General features: G+C 47.9%; 1 protein-coding gene across 11 annotated transcripts in view; it reads right to left on the bottom strand.

The window, feature by feature from the left end:
- WDR20 (WD repeat domain 20) overlaps positions 1–19,685 on the bottom strand; it is a 67,612-nt gene that overhangs the window by 21,318 nt on the left and 26,609 nt on the right. For 5 of the 11 annotated variants that reach the window (XM_046008936.1, XM_046008937.1, XM_046008930.1 and 2 more), the window contains exon 2: positions 1,554–1,736. The exons of 2 other annotated variants lie outside the window; for them this stretch is intronic. In XM_046008936.1, the coding sequence (XP_045864892.1) occupies positions 1,554–1,736 (183 nt within the window). Of the gene's footprint in view, positions 1–1,553; positions 1,737–2,138; positions 2,200–19,685 lie in introns of those variants that run through there. 4 more of the 11 variants (XM_046008934.1, XM_046008942.1, XM_046008933.1 and 1 more) reach the window with 4 other exon arrangements.

Below are 19,685 nucleotides of genomic sequence, written 5' to 3'. Positions count from 1 at the left end.
TCTCGGGGCCCCGAGACTCCTGCCTCCCCTGTGATGTCACACAAGCCCCTCTTGTTCTCCAAGTGGCATCCTGTGCCAGCCTCAGCCGGAGCAGCCTCCCGATGTCGTTTACAGACAGCCCTTCCCCCTCGACAACATGCCCCCTACCCGAATACAAACAAAACCCCATAAAGACTCCAAATTCAGCTTCTGGTGACAGTGCAGAGGACTGGTTGCTCCCCCACAGCTCCCACCAGGAGGGAAAAAAAAAGTCATTCGGCTACTGGGAAATCATTTCCCCACACGTTATTAGTAAAAGACTTAGGTAAATAAAACAAGTTTTCTGCTTCAGACTTATTTTTAAAAGAAACTGGGATCAATACTTTTCTTCTAGAGTTTTGTCAATCCACACGGCAAGCTCTGCTTCTGGTCAAACCGGATGCAACCAGAAGAGGAGCCGGCGTGGCCGAGAGCGCTCCAAATCCACCGGCAATGCCAGACAGAAGGGCGTGGACGGGGACGGCGGCGGGGACGGCGCGGGCCACGACTCTGTTGAAGAGTCCGCATTTTAACTGCAATCTGTCCACTTGAATATTCTCACCTGAACAAAACTGTTTCTGATGGACCAGAACCTATAATGCTCTTCTGTTCCAAGTTCATGACATCAAAACCAGGCAAGAGCACAAAAACACCTGCCCTTCCTGAGGGAGGGGTCCCACATGACCTGACCCTTGTCACATCAGGGCCGTGGTCAGCAGATGACAGCGGGACCCAGGGCTTCTAAGTCAGCAACCCCACCACGTCGCTCCGTTTGCTGGGCAAGTCGCGCTGAAACAGAGGAGGGAGGATGTCGCCTATGCTGCGGCAAGTCTAGGGGCCGGCAAGGCCCCGTGACAGCTTTACTGCGCGACCTGTGTGGCGACTGCTACGGCTGCGCTGAACAGTTCTGATGTGCTCCTGAACACATATGGCTCATGCAGCTCGGGCGCCTTCCAGAACAAAACTGGAGGAGCCAGGAAACCAGCACACGCTAGGTCACTAGCAAAAACTGTATCATGTGATCCAATTTTAAGTGCCAGGATTTCAAATATGTCAAGGGTGATTTTACAGCAAACATTCCAAGAGAAAGAAAACTACTCCTTAACCAAACGCCTGTCAAATACAGACACAAAAGCCCAAGCTACCACTTAGATGGCCTATGGAATGATTATCAAGTTCTTTGATCTGCATGAAATTTTCTGGTGATGTGAACAAGGTCTAGAATTCTGTATCTTCTTATTTAAATTATAAATATCAAGTGACAGTTTCACCCGTCTCCATTATAAAAGAGTTTTAAAGCACCCGCTACAGACACCTAAGCATGCTCCATAAAAAATGCCCAGAATAGGTACCCCGAGGAAGAACAGGTATAAGTCAAGTTAGTTCACCATATTTAACCGGGTAATACTAGGTAGGACAGTTAGAGAATGAAAACTGGGCTTTAGCTTGACGGGTAAAATAAGGCCCACTTCCCTTGGCAAGAACGTATAAATTCTTAAAGGGATTCTTAACAGCTAAGACAGGGTGCTACTTACTTCCTCATTAAATAGTTTGCTAGTTTCTTTTTTGATTGGATCTATAAGCTGGACTTGGCCTGCGGAAAAGCCCACTAGGAGAGAGACACTTTCTGCTGTGGCTGTTAGGTGGTTGAAGTCATGACAAGTAGGCTGTGTTCCTTTGTAAATCCTTTTATCTATTGGTTTACTCAAGTCAGCAGCCTGGAGGAGAAAGAGAAAAATACATACGGTAAACAGCACATTGAGATGAGAAATCTGTTACTCTATTTTATACTCCATTATGATGTTCAATCTTAAAAACAAAGGTATTTCAAAAATTGTTTTCGTTTTCAGCATCTTGTAAAAGCACTTTCATATACATCAGCCAATTTGCTACTGTTAGACTATTTGTAACATGTTCATATCTGTTACTTCCATGACTTGTTCTTAAAATGTCTTTAACAAAAACTCCTGGACTTCAGGAGGAAAAATCCTTGAGATACTAAGTTCAGTATTTGCAAAATACATTCAATTCCAAGCAATTTCTAACAGAGTACCTCTAACCACATAAAAACTCGGCTTGTATATTGATCTACAGCATCTAAATGCTCATTGGTGAGTTACCTGTAGCCCAGGGGTTCTCAAAGTGTGGTCCCCAGACCAGTGGTGGCGGCAGCAGCATCACCTGGAAACTCAGAAATGCAAATTCTCAAGCCCCACCCTAGATCAAAGGAATCTGAAACTATAGGGGTGGGCCTAGCAAGCCTTCCAGGTGATTCCGATGCCCACTCAGATTTGAGAACCACTGCTACGGCCAATTATAAGCAGGTGCCTTCTTACTGGGGCCCAGTCCCTCTTCCGCACCGGTGGTCAGGTACCTTTCACTGACTGTGCCCACACTCAGAGTGCACAGTGTGCATCATCTTTAAACCCTACAACAACCCTTCAAAGTAGAGAACAAGTTTAGGGAGGTGAAATAACTCAGCCAAGGTCACCATACCTACCTAAGTAAGCAGCTGGATGTAGAGCCCAGGTCTGTTTGACCATAAAGGGGATGGGGAGGACACACACGCACACACCCCAAAGTCAGAAGCAAATGACTTCCAACTTGGGCCATAAAGTGATGTTTCAGTATGCCTCCCCATAAATCCCTAGAGTGGGACTTTCTTCTTCTTCATGAGGAATGTTCCATGCAATCTAACGCACCGGGCTGATGCGGAAATTAAGGACGCCTCCCTCCAGCCCTAGCAGAAAGTCACCGATGCAGACAATCGGGCTGCTGAGTGCGTCCCCCGACACAACCACTGGAGCCCCGGCTACTGTTCTCTGCGGACCAACCCGAGGTAGGTTCCGTAGAGTTCTTTCTTTCAAAGAGGCCCGTGATATTGTACTGAGGATTCTGTTTCACTTTCCAAATGACAAACATAAATACTGAGTAGAAAAGGGGACCTCAAAATTCTAAGCATCTTTAAGCAAACTCCAAACCCGAACATTTGGAAGTCTGGACCTGAGTGGAACTCGCACTCGGACCCCGGGGCAGAGGAATGAGGTTGCGTGCCACGCCGATACTCCCAGCCTCACCTCGGTTAAACCGGAGGTGAGCACCTCTGTCCTACCAACCTCATGGGATTGTCTGGAGGATGAAATAAGAGCGTACGTACGTGAAAGAGGCTTGAAAAGTATAATATAAAGTACGATACAAAACACAGGGAAGTCCTGACTTTGCAGCAAGGCAAAAAGGGACCAGCGGGGAAGGGAGTAAGAGCTGAGGCAGGCTGCAGGCTGCGGCCGGCAGAGGTGTGAGGGAGCTGTGGAGCCAAAGCAAGAAACCTTCGCACCTCACCCCGCCCCTGGCCCCAGGGACAGGCCCACTGACAGAAGCTGCTCCCAGGCTGGGCCCTACAGGCAGGGAAAAAGAGGCCAGGCTAAGGGACCTCAGCACATTATTTCAGAGATAAGAAGGTTATCAGCACCTGTCAGAAGAGCTCAAAACAGACCGGAAAAGACGCTGGCAACTAGAGACAAAACACAAATCTAAAATACGAACAATTACATTATTACATGATCTCTGTATAGCATATAAAACTCTTTGAGAATTTTTCTTAAGTTTGCTTAGGGAACTTCCTCCTTAAGAAACATATCTAAAATTATGCATAAAACTATAAAAATCTATTCAAAGGCAAGCCAAAAATTACAGAGAAAACTCGCGGATACAAATTAAATGAGCAAAGGACACCCAGCTGTGCTCAGAAACAAGGGAGGAAGTGAAAGCGCCTGCTTCACTGCACGGCTTCTAGGGCAGGGCCAACTCGCAGACCCCGGGCCGCAACTACACCAGCCCAGCTCTGGCGCGGCTACCGGCCTCCTAACAAGAACCTGACAGAAAAGGTGTCATCTGTAAATAGATCACATGTATTTTAATGCCAACTGAAAGACTACTTTCACTCAAATCACGTAAATACTCCCCAAATACCCTGTTTACCGATCTGCTTAACAACTTCCTTCCCAGACCGGGGCTCTCAAACTGCACCAGGCCACGGCAGCCTGCCGGTCGGCGGCAAGAGAGCGGCCCTCGGACACTCTGAGGGCAATCAGACGGGAGAACTTCGTATTGACTCTAATAATAAAAATGTGAATTTCTATTCCACATGTCTTTTTCAGTTCTGTTTCCCATTAATATATTTTTTTCAATTTTAGAAAAGTATCAGCCCAGACAGACTGGACTTTTTTTTTTTTTTAAGATTTTATTTATTCAGTTGTCAGAGAGCACGGGAGCAAGTACGCGAGAGCGGGAGCAGCCGGCAGCGGGAGAAGCAGGGTCCCCGCTGAGCAAAGACTGGGGTCCCGGGACCATGACCTGAGCCGAAGGCAGACGCTTAACTGACTGAGCCATGCAGGCGCCCCCAGACAGGAAATCTGAACTGGTCATTCAACACTGGTGAGAAGCAGTGTCCCGGGAGGCCCAAGAACACTCAAGAACACTCGGAGTATCTCTCATCTAAGGTCGCTCCCCAGCCCCAGCCCCAGCCCCAGGGGCACCAACCCCGCTGCAGCGGCAAGTGCTGCCGAGCCGCACAGCCCCGCCGACGCCGGCCGGAGTTACTGTGAAGCCCAAGGAGCCCGCCGGAGGTGTGTGCCCGTAACTGAGAAACCCGTGGGCTCCGCCACAGGTGCCCGAGCTCTCTGGAGCCCAAGACCAGGGCGAGAAAGCCAGGTTACCAGCGCCTGCCTTCATTTCCCACAGGGCCGTCATCTCTGCCCCGTCTTGTCCTCTGGCTTCTGCAGCCAATCACCAAGCTCAGTCTCTTCTCCCACTGACGTGTTGCTGCCCTATTTCTTCTTCCTCCTCTTCCTCTCTTCTTTTGGGGCGGGGGGTGCCAACGTGGACGCTGGGCTCACACACCTTTTAGTAGCAGTAATGAGCGCCTGAGCCAGCCAAGCCTCTTCTGCGTGGGCTCCCCAGCGAGGAGGAGAAAGAACCCAGACTCTGGAGGCAGGCAGGCCTCGGTCCAAACCCTGCCTTTCCTCTGGGTAGCCAGGTGGCCCGGGCAAGATGCTCCTTCCCCTCAGAGAACAAGGCGCCCAGCGCTCCTGCCAGGCAGCGGTGAGGCCCACGGAGAACAGAGCCACAAAGCACTGGGTGTGCAGGCTCACTCCAAGGGCAGCGACCTTTGTGAATCCGCCCCTGTCACACCCTCTCTCTCTGGTCAAATGTCTCAGGAGCCTCCCGACTTGGGTCACACCGGGGCCTGACGTCTGCCCAGGGAACTCTTGCTGGGCCCAAGGAGCTTCACATTCCCGACTCTCACCTCACAGCTCCCCCCGCAGGGGGCACTGATCCCTCCTGCCAGCCATCCTCCGAGGAGAAGCCAGAACCGGGAAAGGCTTCCGGCCTCCAGGGCCTGGCGACAGCACTCTACAGCTCCTATCCCCCCGGCGTCTGCTTGCCCTCCACGCTGCGGTCCTGAGTGGGCTGCAGGCACACAGCCCCGCTCTCGGGCTCCCTGGCGTCGCTCTCTTGGTTGCGCTGGGGCAATTTTACCCAGTGGCTCAGGCCCCACCTCCCACAAGCCTTTTCCCAACCACCGTTCTTTGGGTTGGCTCCTTTATCTCAATTCTCGAGTCCTTAATTCGTTCCACAAAATTTAGTATTTAATCACTTCTATGATTACAGTACTGTTTTATGCCTATTATCATCAATTATAAGAAAATTACAATGACAATAAAAAATTACAATGAAAACTCCTTTAAGGAGCAGAAAGTCTTTATTAAATAGTTACCCTTGTATGACCCCACCAAATCAGCTTTTATGTTTCAGCTTTCTGGTGAATTCTGCATAGACGGTTACAGACACTTGGGATTTTTTACTGCATTTGCACCCTAAGTATTGCCAGTTACCTGAATTCTTAAGCAGGAATTTACAGCAGAAGGTATTTTTTTTTTAAAATCTTACCAATGTTAAGAATTAGATCATATTTGGTTACTTGGCCCCAGTAGAGTGCCCCGTCCGTCACAAGTGTTGTCTGTTGAACAAATAAAACTGCAAGTATTCCCATTTTTTCGGGTAAGATTAAATTGTATCTTATGCTCATTTGCTTCTGCATAAAGAGTTACTGATTACAAATAATCTGTCAGTGTCTTGTTCTCAAAAGAAAAATTTTAAATTATGGTTTAAAAATTCCTACCATACTTGGGGCGCCTGGGTGGCTCAGTGGATTAAATCTCTGCCTTCAGCTCAGGTCATGATCTCAGGGTCCTGGGATCGAGCCCCACATCAGGCTCTCTGCTCGGCAGGGATCCTGCTTCCTCCTCTCTCTCTGCCTGCCTCTCTGCCTACTTGTGATCTCTGTCAAATAAATAAATAAAATCTTTAAAGAAAAATTTCCTACCACAGACACAAGCTGGTTATCAAAACCCTTGATCAACGAGTATAAACAATTTCACGTTTCCCTTTCTAGCGCTCAAAGGCCTGTAAAAGAAGCCCCTTATTCCAGCTCACATCTTCACCCCAGACCCCCGCCTGGCCTGCTGGGGAACGCCGAGCGAGAGGAAAGCCCCCACAGGCTCAGCGGGCCTCCTCACACTGCCAGGGCCTCCGTACTGGCACAGACTTTAGCGGAAGTCAGAGGAGACCTGTGGGCCCGTGCCGAGCGCCCTTCATGGAACCTGCTACCCGATACTCCCGAGCGCCCAGAAGCATGTGGTGTGACACGGAAAGTATCTCAGAAAGACCTCTTTTTGAAAAAAAAGCCTGTGAGATGATGATATATTGTGGGGGAGAGGCAGTGTCAGTAATAAAGGTGGGCTTTATTTTCCCTACATTTTATATTCTCCCTCCCCATCCAAAAATCACTTCAAAAACCAGTTCCACAGAACTTGCCAGAAAACAGTCCTTCCACCCATTTCTACGCACGTTCAACTCATCCCAAACATGATTCCACATTCAACTTCATCAAGTCTTAGGTCACTGTCCCACTTAAAACCTCCAGGGCTCGGCCCTAATACTGGCTGAACTCCTCAGCTCGCACCCACAGGGCTCCCCAACATGGACCTCCTCATCCCCTCCCCTGCACACGTTTCCTCTAAAGGCGCTTGTTCACACACGGCCTGTGCGCCTTACACCCTCTTCCCTTTCCTTACACGCCTTCATCCACTTGGAATACCTTCCCTGGGCGCCGTGTGCACAAACTCTGCTCACAGCAGCACAAAGGTCATGCCTTCCTGCTCTCACCTGACCGCCACTGAGTGCCACGCTTACCAGCTGTAGCATTAACTGTGTTCCACATGTCGTGACAGTCCAGCTCCTTTTAAAAACAACCGAGAAATCAGGAGGCCGCTGAGTCACTGAAGGCCTGAATGAATCCATCAAAAGCAGCTGGAGCGGTGCCAGCGACATCAAGGGTCCTGGCTACAGGACCCGAGGGCCACTAGAGAACGGGCAGCATGCCTTCTGTTAGCATTCCTCTTGACCACATCTCAGACAACCAAAACAGGAGCCAAAAGTGGGCAAGCGATTACTTCCAGGGCATGAAGGACCACGTACTGGGCAAGAAGGGGAACATTTGGAGTCCGACCTTAAGACCTGGGATGCGAGATAAGCCACAGAACAGAGACCATTCTGGTTTTTCGGGGAGACTTTCCACCTAGTCAGGGTTTGGGTCTCCGGTGCTGCAGGGGATGAGTCCACAGTCTGGGTCTGGACCACAACTAGCTGGCGGTCCTGGGGAAATGCTGAAGCCTTCAGAGCCCCAGGCATGAATGAGACGGGCCACTCAGAGCTGAGATACGTTCCCTTTGGGAACTAAGTCCAATGTACTGTTCAACCACAGCGTTCTTCACCGCAGTGGAAAATAACCCGGCTCGAGGGACAGAAACACCGAACAGCGACTTCCAAACATCTCACGCCCGCACCACACACGCGGGCGAGCAGCTCGGCGTTCAGGTCCGTCAGCTGTAAGGCCCGACACAGACGCCGACTCTACGGGCCAACCCACCTGCCGTCAGGCAGCAAGGAAACAGGCTGCCGGCGCAGCACACCCACACAGGCCGTCTCTCTCATGGCTTCTTCAGCGACACCCGAAGCATCTGCATAATTGGCACGAACGGTATTTAAAGAGTCTAACATCGATTTAAAAATACGTATCAGGGGTAGTAAGGAATCAGTCAAGTTTGGAATCTCTTATCCCAGTAGGGAAAAAAACATGTCAATCAACTGTACAGTTTCAGTGTTTCAAACAGGACAGAAACTCTCTGCCTCCTTCACCACTCGCTCCCCGCCTAACAGAGGGCCTGGCGTAGAAATGCCCTCATTGCTGTTGGCGCAGGAAGAACCAACTCCGGAAGTGGCGGGGGACGTCCCACCACCAGCACACATAAAAGCAAACATGCGATCCTTCCACTGACCGAAATCCTGACTAACAACCAATGCCTTCCTGGGTGCCACCTGTGAAAGGAAACCACCTGCGGCCAGTACCGGAAGTCACCCTACGGCTCACCAAGCACCTTCGCGCCTCGGTTCTCCTGGTCTCACCGCGAACCCGAGGCCGGAGGACGTCCGCCGCTCGCATTTTATAAATAGGAAAACGGACTCAGAGGCCAAAAGGAAGCGAGTGGTGGAGGCAGCGGTCTCGATGCCAGCCCCTGCGCTCCTCCCAGTGCGCCACGCCGCCGTGACAGGAAGCTGACCAGGTGACGTCCGCGGTAGCACCCAGAGCTGAAATCCCATCACTGGGTGACTCCAGCTGCCTACACTTGCCGAGGGAACCAAGTACTCCAGCCCTGCTCCGTGTGCCCCCGACTCCAGTCCTACCTTCTCCATGCATTTACCTCGCAGGCTTGTTTTATTAAAATGGAGTAACAGGCTAGGGCGCCTGGGTGGCTCAGTGGGCTGAGCCTCTGCCTTCGGCTCAGGTCATGATCCCAGGGTCCTGGGATCGAGTCCCGCATCGGGCTCTCTGCTCAGCCAGGAGCCTGCTTCCCCCCGTCTCTCTCCACCTGCCTCAATGCCTACTTGTGACCTCTCTCTGTCAAATAAATAAATAAAATCTTTAAAAAAATAAAATGGAGTAACTGGCTAGAGTCCCAAGATTAATGCTGGCACTTCAAAGGCACTTCAGGAAAGTTAGTTCTCCCCTTTGAAACTGGGATTTCTCCTAGTGCATACATAAGGATTTGCTGCTTATCACAGACAGGCTTTGACAATTCTCATCACTCATGAACACCTTCCAAGAAACATAAATAAGAGAGAGAATTCTTTCTTCCCTCAATGTCCTGGAGAAGGACAACAGCAGAAGCCAAGTTTAGGGCATGGTTTCCTTTCAATATAATTTTCCAGAACCAGATCGCGCCTTCCCTTCAGTAGCTTCCATTCCCTCCTCCTCCTCAGACACCTCACACACCCGCCCTGGAACTGGCCCGCCAGACCCCGTCCCGTCCCTGAACACAATCACGGTATGTCACTCGCCAGCATGCTTCTGCGGGGCGCTGGCCCCGGGTGAGCACCCGCCACCAGCTCAGAGCTCCTCCCGTGTGCGTGTGCTCGGCAGCGGCCGGGACTCCATGCAGGGAGGCGGCAGCGGACGACACGGAGCCGGACATCATCAGAACACAGAACACAGGCAAATGAGGTGCAGAAGGCAAGGGGCCCTCCTGCAGGTCATTCCAGAACGGGAAGAGGTACCCAGTGACAGAAGGCGAAAGATATGTTCGGGAACTTTCCCAGCAACACCCTGTGGAACTGCTTAGTGCTCTCCTCGGGAGCCGGGGCAGCTGAGCTCTCTGGAGCCTTGCTGGGGGGAGGGGGTGCTAGGGGACGGGGTGCCGCGGTGGGGGAAGGGGCTGAGCTGACCGGCCCAGCCGTGTCAGTAAGCACCTGCTCGAACAAGCTTCTACCGCGGTCACGAGTCATTCCTCCCCCGACAGCCTGTCACTTAGAAACTGTTTGCTAACTGATTCCTCTTCCCTCTGATAGTTTTCAAAAGCCAAACTTAATAAGCCGCTGCCCCCCCCCCAACTCTTCACGTTGTTGAGTGGAAGCCCAGGTTCAGGCGAGGCCGCTCCCCGCCCCATGAAACACTACGGAGGGCTGTGGCGCTGTGTCGTGCGGGCGCACGGAGCACTGATCTCCTCATTAAGGAGAAGCCATGAATAAACATTAGATAAATTCAGTTTGCACACATTCTAAGACCAGATCTCATCACATCAAAATGCTGACATATTCAAATGACCTATTTTTTATTAAACCCTCTGTTAACTATGACTAAATATGCATTCCTGTTCCTAAGGGCACACTAACATCTCACATGGAAGAAAAGGCAAGATGTTTCTATTTTTGCAAAAAATGCTTACTGTGAACTCTTAGAAAATAATTTTTTTAATTCGCCCTTAAAGGGGCTTGGGGAAGAATCCTAGGACCTCCGAGTGTTGTGACACCGGTGAACTAGGGCGGCGCCGAGGCAGCAGGTCCCCATGCTGCGAAACCGCGCATCACTGTCTCCCGACGCTGGGACGATCCGTGAGCGTCTGCTGCCAGCGCAGCACAGAGGTGGTTTTAGATGTTCCGATTCAGGCTGCAGAGCAGCTCCCGTTCTCAGGAAATACCCTAAGTCCCCTCATGTGTAGAGTCCCTGTGACTTCCCCGCAATCGTGTCCCTGAGGCCCAGGGAGTGCTGGCGACCTGCCCAAGGTCTCGGTGAGCTTAGAACTGTGCTTTAAACCACACCGAGCTGCTGTCTTCCCAAGCACCCAACCCAGGCTGCAGCAGTGAACTACTGAATCTGCAACACCCGAAACCTTTTAGTAATTTCTTTTTTAAAAATGTTCTTTATTTTAATTTTGAGAGAGCACACGCGTGTGCGTGGAAGCAGGGAGAGGCAGAGGGAGAAAGAATCTGGAGCAGATGCCACACTGAGCGGGGAGCCCAATGCGGGGCTTGATCTCACGACTGCGAGATCAGGAACCGAAAGCAAGAGCTGGATGCTCAACTGACTGAGCCACCTAGGCATCCCTGTAACATAAGGAATTTTCTTAAATGGCAACTGATGTGTAGCATGACTCTTTACCAAATGACAGCACTCCGGAGCAAGTACATCGCTGTGTTTTCACACAGAAAGCAAGACAGAATGAGAGAACATGAAACTTAGCTTATGCAAAGAAGGGAGATGAAGCCCATAGCCAAAATATTCTATTTGGCCTCTGTGATTCCAAGAGTTCATCTCTTACCCAGCCAGAGCTCAGCTGCAGAAAGCAGCCTCAGCACGACAAGAGCAACAGAGAGCTGACCTGTTTGGAAAACGACCCCAGGAGACACTCTGCCCTCTTCTCCGCACTGTTCCAGCGTCGCTGGAGCCACTCACTTGGCCCTGAAGCCGTTGGCCACTTGTCCTGTGCACCTCATCTCCCCCAACTACTCCCCAATTTTTTTTTAAGGATTTTATTTATTTATTTGACAGATAGAGGTCACAAGTAGGGAGAGAGGCAGGCAGAGAGAGAGAGAGGAGGAAGCAGGCTCCCTGTCAAGCAGAGAACCCGATGCGGGGCTCGATCCCAGGACCCTGGGATCATGACCTGAGCGAAAGGCAGAGGCTTTAACCCACTGAGCCACCCAGGCGCCCCAACAACTACTCCCAAATTTTAAGGAATAACTTTTATAGGCCGCCTCAGTAACAGCCACTCAGACATTCTGAATTTTTTTTTAAGATTTTATTTATTTGACAGACAGAGATCACAAGCAGGCAGAGAGGCAGGCAGGGGTGGGGGGGGCAGGCTCCCTGCTAAGCAGAGAGCTCGATGCGGGGCTTGATCCCAGGACCCTGGGATCCTGACCTGAGCAGAAGGCAGAGGCTTAATCCACGGGGCCACCCAACTGGGATGGTTTTTTCCCCCCACCAGATGTTAAAAAAAAAAAAAGAAAAAAAGCTTTTCTGGGCCCGAAATGTACCAGGAGCTGCTATAAGCCTAGGAACGCAACAGCGGCCAGTTTGAAAATGGGGACCAGTAAAACTGGCCCACACAGGAATGTGGAGCGGCAGACCTTACCTCGCAAGTGCAGTTGAACAAGCCCGCTCCGCCTTTACGCAGGGCAATCCAACAACATGCAGCAATCCTTCCTTCCTTTAACCACAAATCCAGCTCCCACGAATGCCTCCTTAGAACTTAATTTTCAAGTTGTAATCTGTAACAGCCCCAAAGTGGCCCAACATAAATGTTCAGGAACAGGAAGCGAGCTACGTAACTCAGCGGCCGCTCCATGCAACGCCACTCCTGGGATATTTGCACTGAGACAAATATGGACAAACCTTGAAAAATAATCTTGAAAGAAGACAAATATAAAAGAAGCATATGCTAAATAATTGTATTTATATTGAGTTCAAAAATAAAGAAAACTATCTGTGATGTCAGAAGTGAGGGCTGTGGATACCCTTAAAGAGTGTGGGGAAAGGGCTTCGGGGAAGTTCTGGGTGCCAGGAATGCTTTCCTTAATCTGGGGTTGATTCTACTTTGTCAACAATTAATAGAGCTTTACAATTAAACACATTTCTGTCTGTATGCTATTCTTAAAAAGAAATTTTAATGAGCAAGCACATGTCCAAAGGCAGCCAACTGAACTTTGTTTATAATGAAACATTAACATCTTGTGTGCTCCAAAAAGGAAACAGGTAAATACATTATGTAGCCATCTAAAATGAAGATACTTACTGGCAAAGAAGGATGTTACATGCTATAGTAAGTGGAAAAATGAAACAATAAAAAACAGGATTCTGAAGACAAAGAATTGCAAAGAAGTCTTAAAATCATATTCATACTGTAATCGTATTGTTAGTAATATTAGTGTATTGTTTTGAACACTGTAGAATATTGTAGAAGAAAGCAAAAAAGTGAAGTATGAAAGTCATCAGAAGCTGAGACTCCGCACATGAGAGGAATAAATGAAAATAAAAAGGAATAAATGTAAAATCGTTCATCTTCAATTTGATTAGGAAAGACCAATATGAACTCGGGTGTTTTATTTAAGTGTCCAGTAAGAAGGTATAGAAGCAATGACCAAACAGCAATAGGAACTCCTAACACCTAGACTACGCCTCAAATGATATTTGCCACTTGAAAGTCACCAGGGCTCCTGGAACTTGGTACCACGTATGGGGCAAAAAGTGAACAAGATACATTTGGAACATCTTTTTGTACCTGAGCAAGAAAGCTATCAAAGACTCAAGGGGCAAAGCAGAGGGGCTACCATAAGGCAAAGATGGGACAATATAATACTAAAATGAGGAGCACCTGGCTGGCTGAGTCAGTAGGGCACGCAACCCTTGACCTCTGGGCTGCAAGTTCAAGCCCCATGCTGCGAGATTACTTGGGGGGAAAAGAATAAACATCAAAATGATACTACAGAAGCACCTGGGTGGCTCAGTGGATTGGGCCGCTGCCTTCGGCTCAGGTCATGATCTCAGGGTCCTGGGATTGAGCCCCGCATCGGGCTCTCTGCTCCGCGGGGAGCCTGCTTCCCCCTCTCTCTCTGCCTGCCTCTCTGCCTGCTTGTGATCTCTGCCTGTCAAATAAATAAATAAAATCTTAAAAAAAAAAAAAAAGATACTACAGAATTTTCTCGGAATAAAGAATCTGAGCTCATACTGATACCAAGAAATCGAGAAAAGGAAGCTCTTCTTTACAGTACAGTAACACCTAATAAGTATAGGAAGAAAGAGTAATAGAGTTTTAAAATCACCATGTACAATCATCACAGTAACACAATAATAACTGATTCAGCCAAAGTCATCAGTGAATGCTAAAACTGAAGATTTCTTAAGCAACAGGCTACTTACAAAGTCTCAAAGTGTTCCCTCACGAATTACATCTCAATTATGAAGAGAAAAATGGAACCTTACAACAGAGTAATTTAGTAAATACAACTTTAATCAAGGTTAACATGAATTTGCCCACTAATAATGGGGCAAATCAGCACTGAGTGCCTCTTGACATGCTGCGCTGGGACGGACACATCAATTCTGTGTATTCCGCTGAAAGGCAGACCAGGAATCCAATCATGAAAAAAAAAATCAGACAAATGCAACTTGAGAGCTATTCTACAAAATAACTGGTCTAAAGTCCGAAATATGTCTAGACCATGGAAACAAAGAAAAGGCTTAGGACCAGTTCTATACCGAACTAGAGTGAAGAGCTTTTGCCATGCATGAACTTGGACAGGACCCAAACTGGGGAAAATGGCTTGTAAACGACAGCATTAGGGTAACTGGTGACTGTCGATGAGATGAGTGGAATGCATCACTGTTGTATTTCTGATTTTGATAAATGTACTGTGGTGTGTAAGTGAAAATTCTTCTCAGGAAACAGGAATTGAATTTTATATGCATAAATGGGCATGATATCTACAAACAGTCTCAAATGATACATATTATACATACACATACTCACGCGTGCGCACACACGCAGGGTAGGGAGGGGAGCATACAAATGGTAAAACAAATGGGCAAATGTACAACAGTTAGTCCGGATGACAGGTATAAAAAGAGTTCTTTGTACTATGCTTGTCACTTTTCTGTAAGTATGAAATTACAGCAAAGTAATTTTTACAAAAGAGAGACTTAAGAGGCATGTACACTAAAAGCAGTGTGTGGTCCTTGTTTGGAAATATACGTGAGCAAGCCAACTATACAACATTTATTTGTGGTCGTGATTACATGAATCTACACACTGCAGACTGTACAGACAAACGGTACAGAACACACACATACAGGACATCTGAAACTGCTAAAATTTGCAGGAGCTCTGTGGATAGCCAAGGTCAACGTACCAGCTTTGACACTGTACTATGGTCACACGCAACAGTACCACGGGGAAACCAGGTAAAGGGTACATGAGACCTCCATGTGCGTTTTGAAACTTCCTATAAATCTAAATGATTTCAAATTAAAATGTTAAAAGTAAGTAATAAAAAGATTCTATGAATCAAGAAACTATAAAGAATAGTTATGAATCTGTCAAAGAACAGACAACTTTCAAATGTAAGTTTTTACATGTGAAAATGTGGTTTTATTTCTCAGAAGAGTCCATGTATTATAGAAAAAATACAGACGATACACTGTTTGGCATCTGCCTTAAAATGATGGAGTCAGAGGGACAGAATCGACCGCAGAAGACTGGCCCGATGCTGATAAGCAGCAGGGCTGGGACACAGGTGAACAGAATTCCAAGACACCACGCTCTCAACTCTTCTGTAAGCTGGAAATTGTCCATAATTAAGAAGTATGATTCCTTTTAGAATATACATTTATTTATGTGTATATATTTGCAAAGAAAATAATTTAAAAAGACAGTCATCAAACTACTAAATGTGGTTATTAAATAGCTGGGGGCAGTATTTAGGCGATCATTTTTTTGCCTATCTTAATTTCTAACTCTTCATCAATAATTATATATTATTTGTGTAATCTCTTTTTTTAAAGATTTACTTATTTATTTATTTGACAGAAATCACAACTAGGCAGAGAGGCAGGCAGAGAGAGAGGAGGAAGCAGGCTCCCCGCGGAGCAGAGAGCCCGATGTGGGGCTTGATCCCAGGACCCCGAGATCATGACCTGAGCTGAAGGCAGAGGCTTACCCCCCTGAGCCACCCAGGCACCCCTATTTGTGTAATTTCTTAAAAAGAAAAAAAAACACAGGCCAAAAAACCACTAAAACTGTTTTGAAATTATTCTAAGTAGCTTAAAAAGCATGTCATGGCCTAGCATAAGGTCACAGAAAAAACTGAGCCTTATAAACAGTAAAATTCACCATAAAAGACATCTTACTGTTACATCAAGTAAATGCATGAACGGGACGATACGTCACCAGGATATATTTGAACCAGCCAAATCATGAGTTTCACGCCAATTAGGACCGCTGGCGTCTGCTGTTGATGCTTCTGTGGCAGCAGCGGGGTCACTCAGTGAGATGAGACAGGACAGGAAAATTCTTTAAGGAGCCAACCATTCAGAGGACAAATGAGCAGGCCACGGCTGGTGTCGGTGTACTCTTCAAACAGCACTGCAGCATGACAAGGGCTCACTGTGTGTTCCTGATTTGCTACAGTGGCAAGTAAAGATAATCTGTCCCAGTCCTCTTTGGGAAATCCAATCTCTTCCAAGTTTATCACCTACTTTTTCTTCTAATGTAGATTTCCAAATTGAATCCCCATTTTTTTCTCACAAAGAATTCACCATCAATCCCATGCTCTTCTAGAGATTCCAGGAAAACTCAATCCTAAATTATCCTCAATCCAGAACAAAGAACTAAAAAAGTAACACGGTGAAATTTGTTTTTCTGAATTCAGAATATTTAGCATTTAAAAATGTTTTTAGCATTTAAAAGGAAAATATTTAATATTTGACGTTGTAAAATATTTTAGCACTCACAAGTTAAAATCTCTGAGACCTGAATTAAAACTGTTAGGCTCAATAGGGACAGTATTGTATTCATAGTGTCAATGGGGACAGTGCTGTATTTTAAATGTAGGTTAGCAGGCCAACCAGCTTGGACCTGATTAAGCAGCTCCACACCCAGGGCTGAAATCAACCCAACCCAAAAGTTAACACTTGGCAAGGACTGCACTTCTGCTTCACTCCACTTATCATTCATTACCTCACGAAATCAAGTACATAATTAAAAATGTACAACTAGCAGCTTAAAAAGTTAAATATAAAGCTATTCACGAAGAAACGGATTGAAGAAGCAACATTTCCTAGTGTGAATAATTTTCTAACATCCCTATGTACGACCGTCTCCTAAGAGGTAGTAACCCAAGTCTCATTTCCTTGGAATTGGAAGACAAACAGAGCTAAAAGTGGAGCTTTTTAAAAAGCCACATTTGCTCTCAAGATGCTGCAACTTAAGACCAAAGATGCAAGGTGCCTAAAGCCATACAATCAATTCACACAGCAGCTAAACTTGGAGCTCTGGTCCTATTCCCCAGGAAACTCGGGAAAGCACAGAGTAACCTAGCCCACAGCCCTCACTTCTGTCTCCCCCGCTTCTACCTGTGGCATTCTTGCCTGTACAGCAAACAGTAAGTAGCTGTCAGAACCTGAAAATCTAGTATTTATAACAGAAATGCAAAGACTCTGCAAAACTCATTCAGCTTAGCATAAACCCAGTGCCGCTGATTAAGCTGGCACGAAGTTCACAGGTAAGTTCGAACGGCTGCCAGCCTTCTCTTGGCTGAGAAGGGAGTAGCTCGCTTCTTGATTAATTCAGAGTTTTCAGGCTGGCTGTGTCCTGAAAGCTGAGGCCAAAACCCACTCCCACAGCTCGTTCCAAACCTCCTGACTGCTTTCCGGAAAGTCTGCCCTCTGCGGCAGAGCCAAATGCCCACTAACAAAGTGCTGGCTAGCAGAGATGCAGCGAATACAAAAAGGATGGCAGGAAGGGGCAGCAGTCTGAAGCGAGGCTGCACAGATGCTGAAAGCTAAGAAATGCCCGCCAGCGGCTCAACTTGATGATGCGTGAGATCCTGACAAAGGCTGAGCCTCCAAATACCAGCCAGTCCCACAAGGAGCACCCGTGGCTACAAAGTAAAAGATGATCTCCAGGGTGGAATGGAAAGATCTCTGACTCTCTCCACGCAGAGTACATTGACTAAATTTGTGTTTAAATTTGAAGAGACACACGACAGCGTAACACTTCCAAATGTCTGACTGTCTACAGCAGGTCCCAGTACTTAGACTGCTCTCAGAAGTCCTCGGACCTCAAGCCACCTACGTGAAGGTCGGGCAGCAACCCCCCCCACACACACACTCAAGGACCCAGAGGAGGAGGAGCACTGCAAAGCACAGAGAGGAGCCACGTCCGGCCCGGGGGGCTGGTATTCAAGCCCAGCAGCAGCGGCCAGAAGGCTACCTGCCTGCACTGTGGGACTCACTTCTCCCTGAGACCCCGGCAGGAGGCTCAGTTATTTAACATTTTTAAAGGACCCGAATTATTTCTCTGTGTGAACTCACGTGCCCATCCCATCCTCCACACAGGCCCTAACCCAAGGTTAGGTTGCTGGTTTTCAGCAAAAACGCTGAATAGTATAGGAGGTCAAAAGTGTAAAGTACAACACTGCAGAGAAAGTCTGCTCGAAAACCTACTTCACACCTCGACGGGCGCTGGGAGCACAGGCTAAGGAGCCCCGGGTCTTAGACATTCCCAGCCTTATGAGCTTAGACAAGTAATTTGCCTTTCTACACTACTGCTTCCACAAAATGGGAAAGTAAGGACAATGCAGTAGTTCTCCGCATACGGTGTCCCAGCACTAGGAGTGACAGGGTTAAGCGGTTAGAGGCACCCGCCACAAGCTACTTAGGTAAGCACACGTTTATCATCCTTAAGTAAATGACATCAATTTACACTTGCTAAATGCATTCAAACCAGAGTACACTGAGTTAGCATGGAAAAAAGCATGGGATTCCTCAGAGGCATTTTATCTTATTTTATTTTAAAGATTTTATTTATTTATTTATTTGACAGAGATCACAAGTAGGCAGAGAGGCGGGGGGGGGGGGGGGGGGGGGGAGGAAGCAGGCTCCCCACTGAGCAGAGAGCCAGACACGGGGCTCGATCCCAGGACCCCGAGACCATGACCCGAGCCAAAGGCAGAGACTTTAACCCACTGAGCCACCCAGGTGCCCCCTCAGAGGCATTTTTTTTTTTTTTAAAGATTTTATTTATTTATTTGACAGAGAAAGATCACAAGCAGGCAGAGAGGCAGGCAGAGAGAGAGGAGGAAGCAGGCTCCCTGCAGAGCAGAGAGCCCGATGTGGGACTTGATCCCAGGACCCTGGGACCATGACCTGAGCCGAAGGCAGCGGCTTAACCCACTGAGCCACCCAGGCGCCTCTCAGAGACATTTTAAAGATGAAGGTATTTTTCTTTTCTTTTCTGTTTTTAAAGACTTGATTTGTCAGAGAGTGCACAAGAACACACGCAAGGGGAGCGGCAGGCAGAGGCAGAAGCAGGCTCCTCACTGAGCAGGGAACCCCATGTGGGACTCGATCCCAGGACCCTTGGATCCAGGGCCCAAGCTGAAGGCTGAGCCTTCAGGCGACTGAGCCACCCAGGCATCCCGAAGGTATTTTTCTATTGAGTTGTCTGTCCAGAACTGTGGGGGTGGGTGTGTGAAGTGCTTTAGTGGGGTGGGGGCAAAGGTCAAAGAGATAAGAAAGAGGACATAGAAGCTAAAGGACAAGCCCTCTCCCATCACCAGAGATGACAGCTGTCCCCAGGCTCACAGCAGTGCTGATACTTCACCTTCCTAACACACCTAGGCTAAAGCAAAGCCAGCAAAATTACTATTTCAACCAATTAAAATGTTACCAAATTCAACGTAGCACAATTTTAAGTTGTAAAAGTAAGTTCAGAGGTGAGAACTGTGCAGTACACCAACTGACACCTCCATGAAAGTACAAGTTAATTTCTGAGACAAAACGACCTAGCGGCACATATAACGTGAGGGACGACGCCCAGGTGGCTCAGTCAGTTGAGCGTCTGCCTTCGGCTCAGGTCATTGTCCGGGGGTCCTGGGTTGAGCCCTGCGTCGGGCTCCCTGCTCAGCGGGGAGTCTGCATGTGCCTCTCCCTCTGCCTGCGGCTCCCCCTGCTTGTGCGCTGTCAAATAAATCAATCTTTTAAGAAAAAAAAA

The sequence above is a fragment of the Meles meles genome, chromosome 6, assembly GCF_922984935.1.
Source record: "Meles meles chromosome 6, mMelMel3.1 paternal haplotype, whole genome shotgun sequence".
Lineage (NCBI taxonomy): Eukaryota > Metazoa > Chordata > Mammalia > Carnivora > Mustelidae > Meles > Meles meles.
The sequence above is the reverse complement of the archived record's forward strand: the minus strand, read 5'-3'. Positions and strand labels throughout refer to the sequence as shown.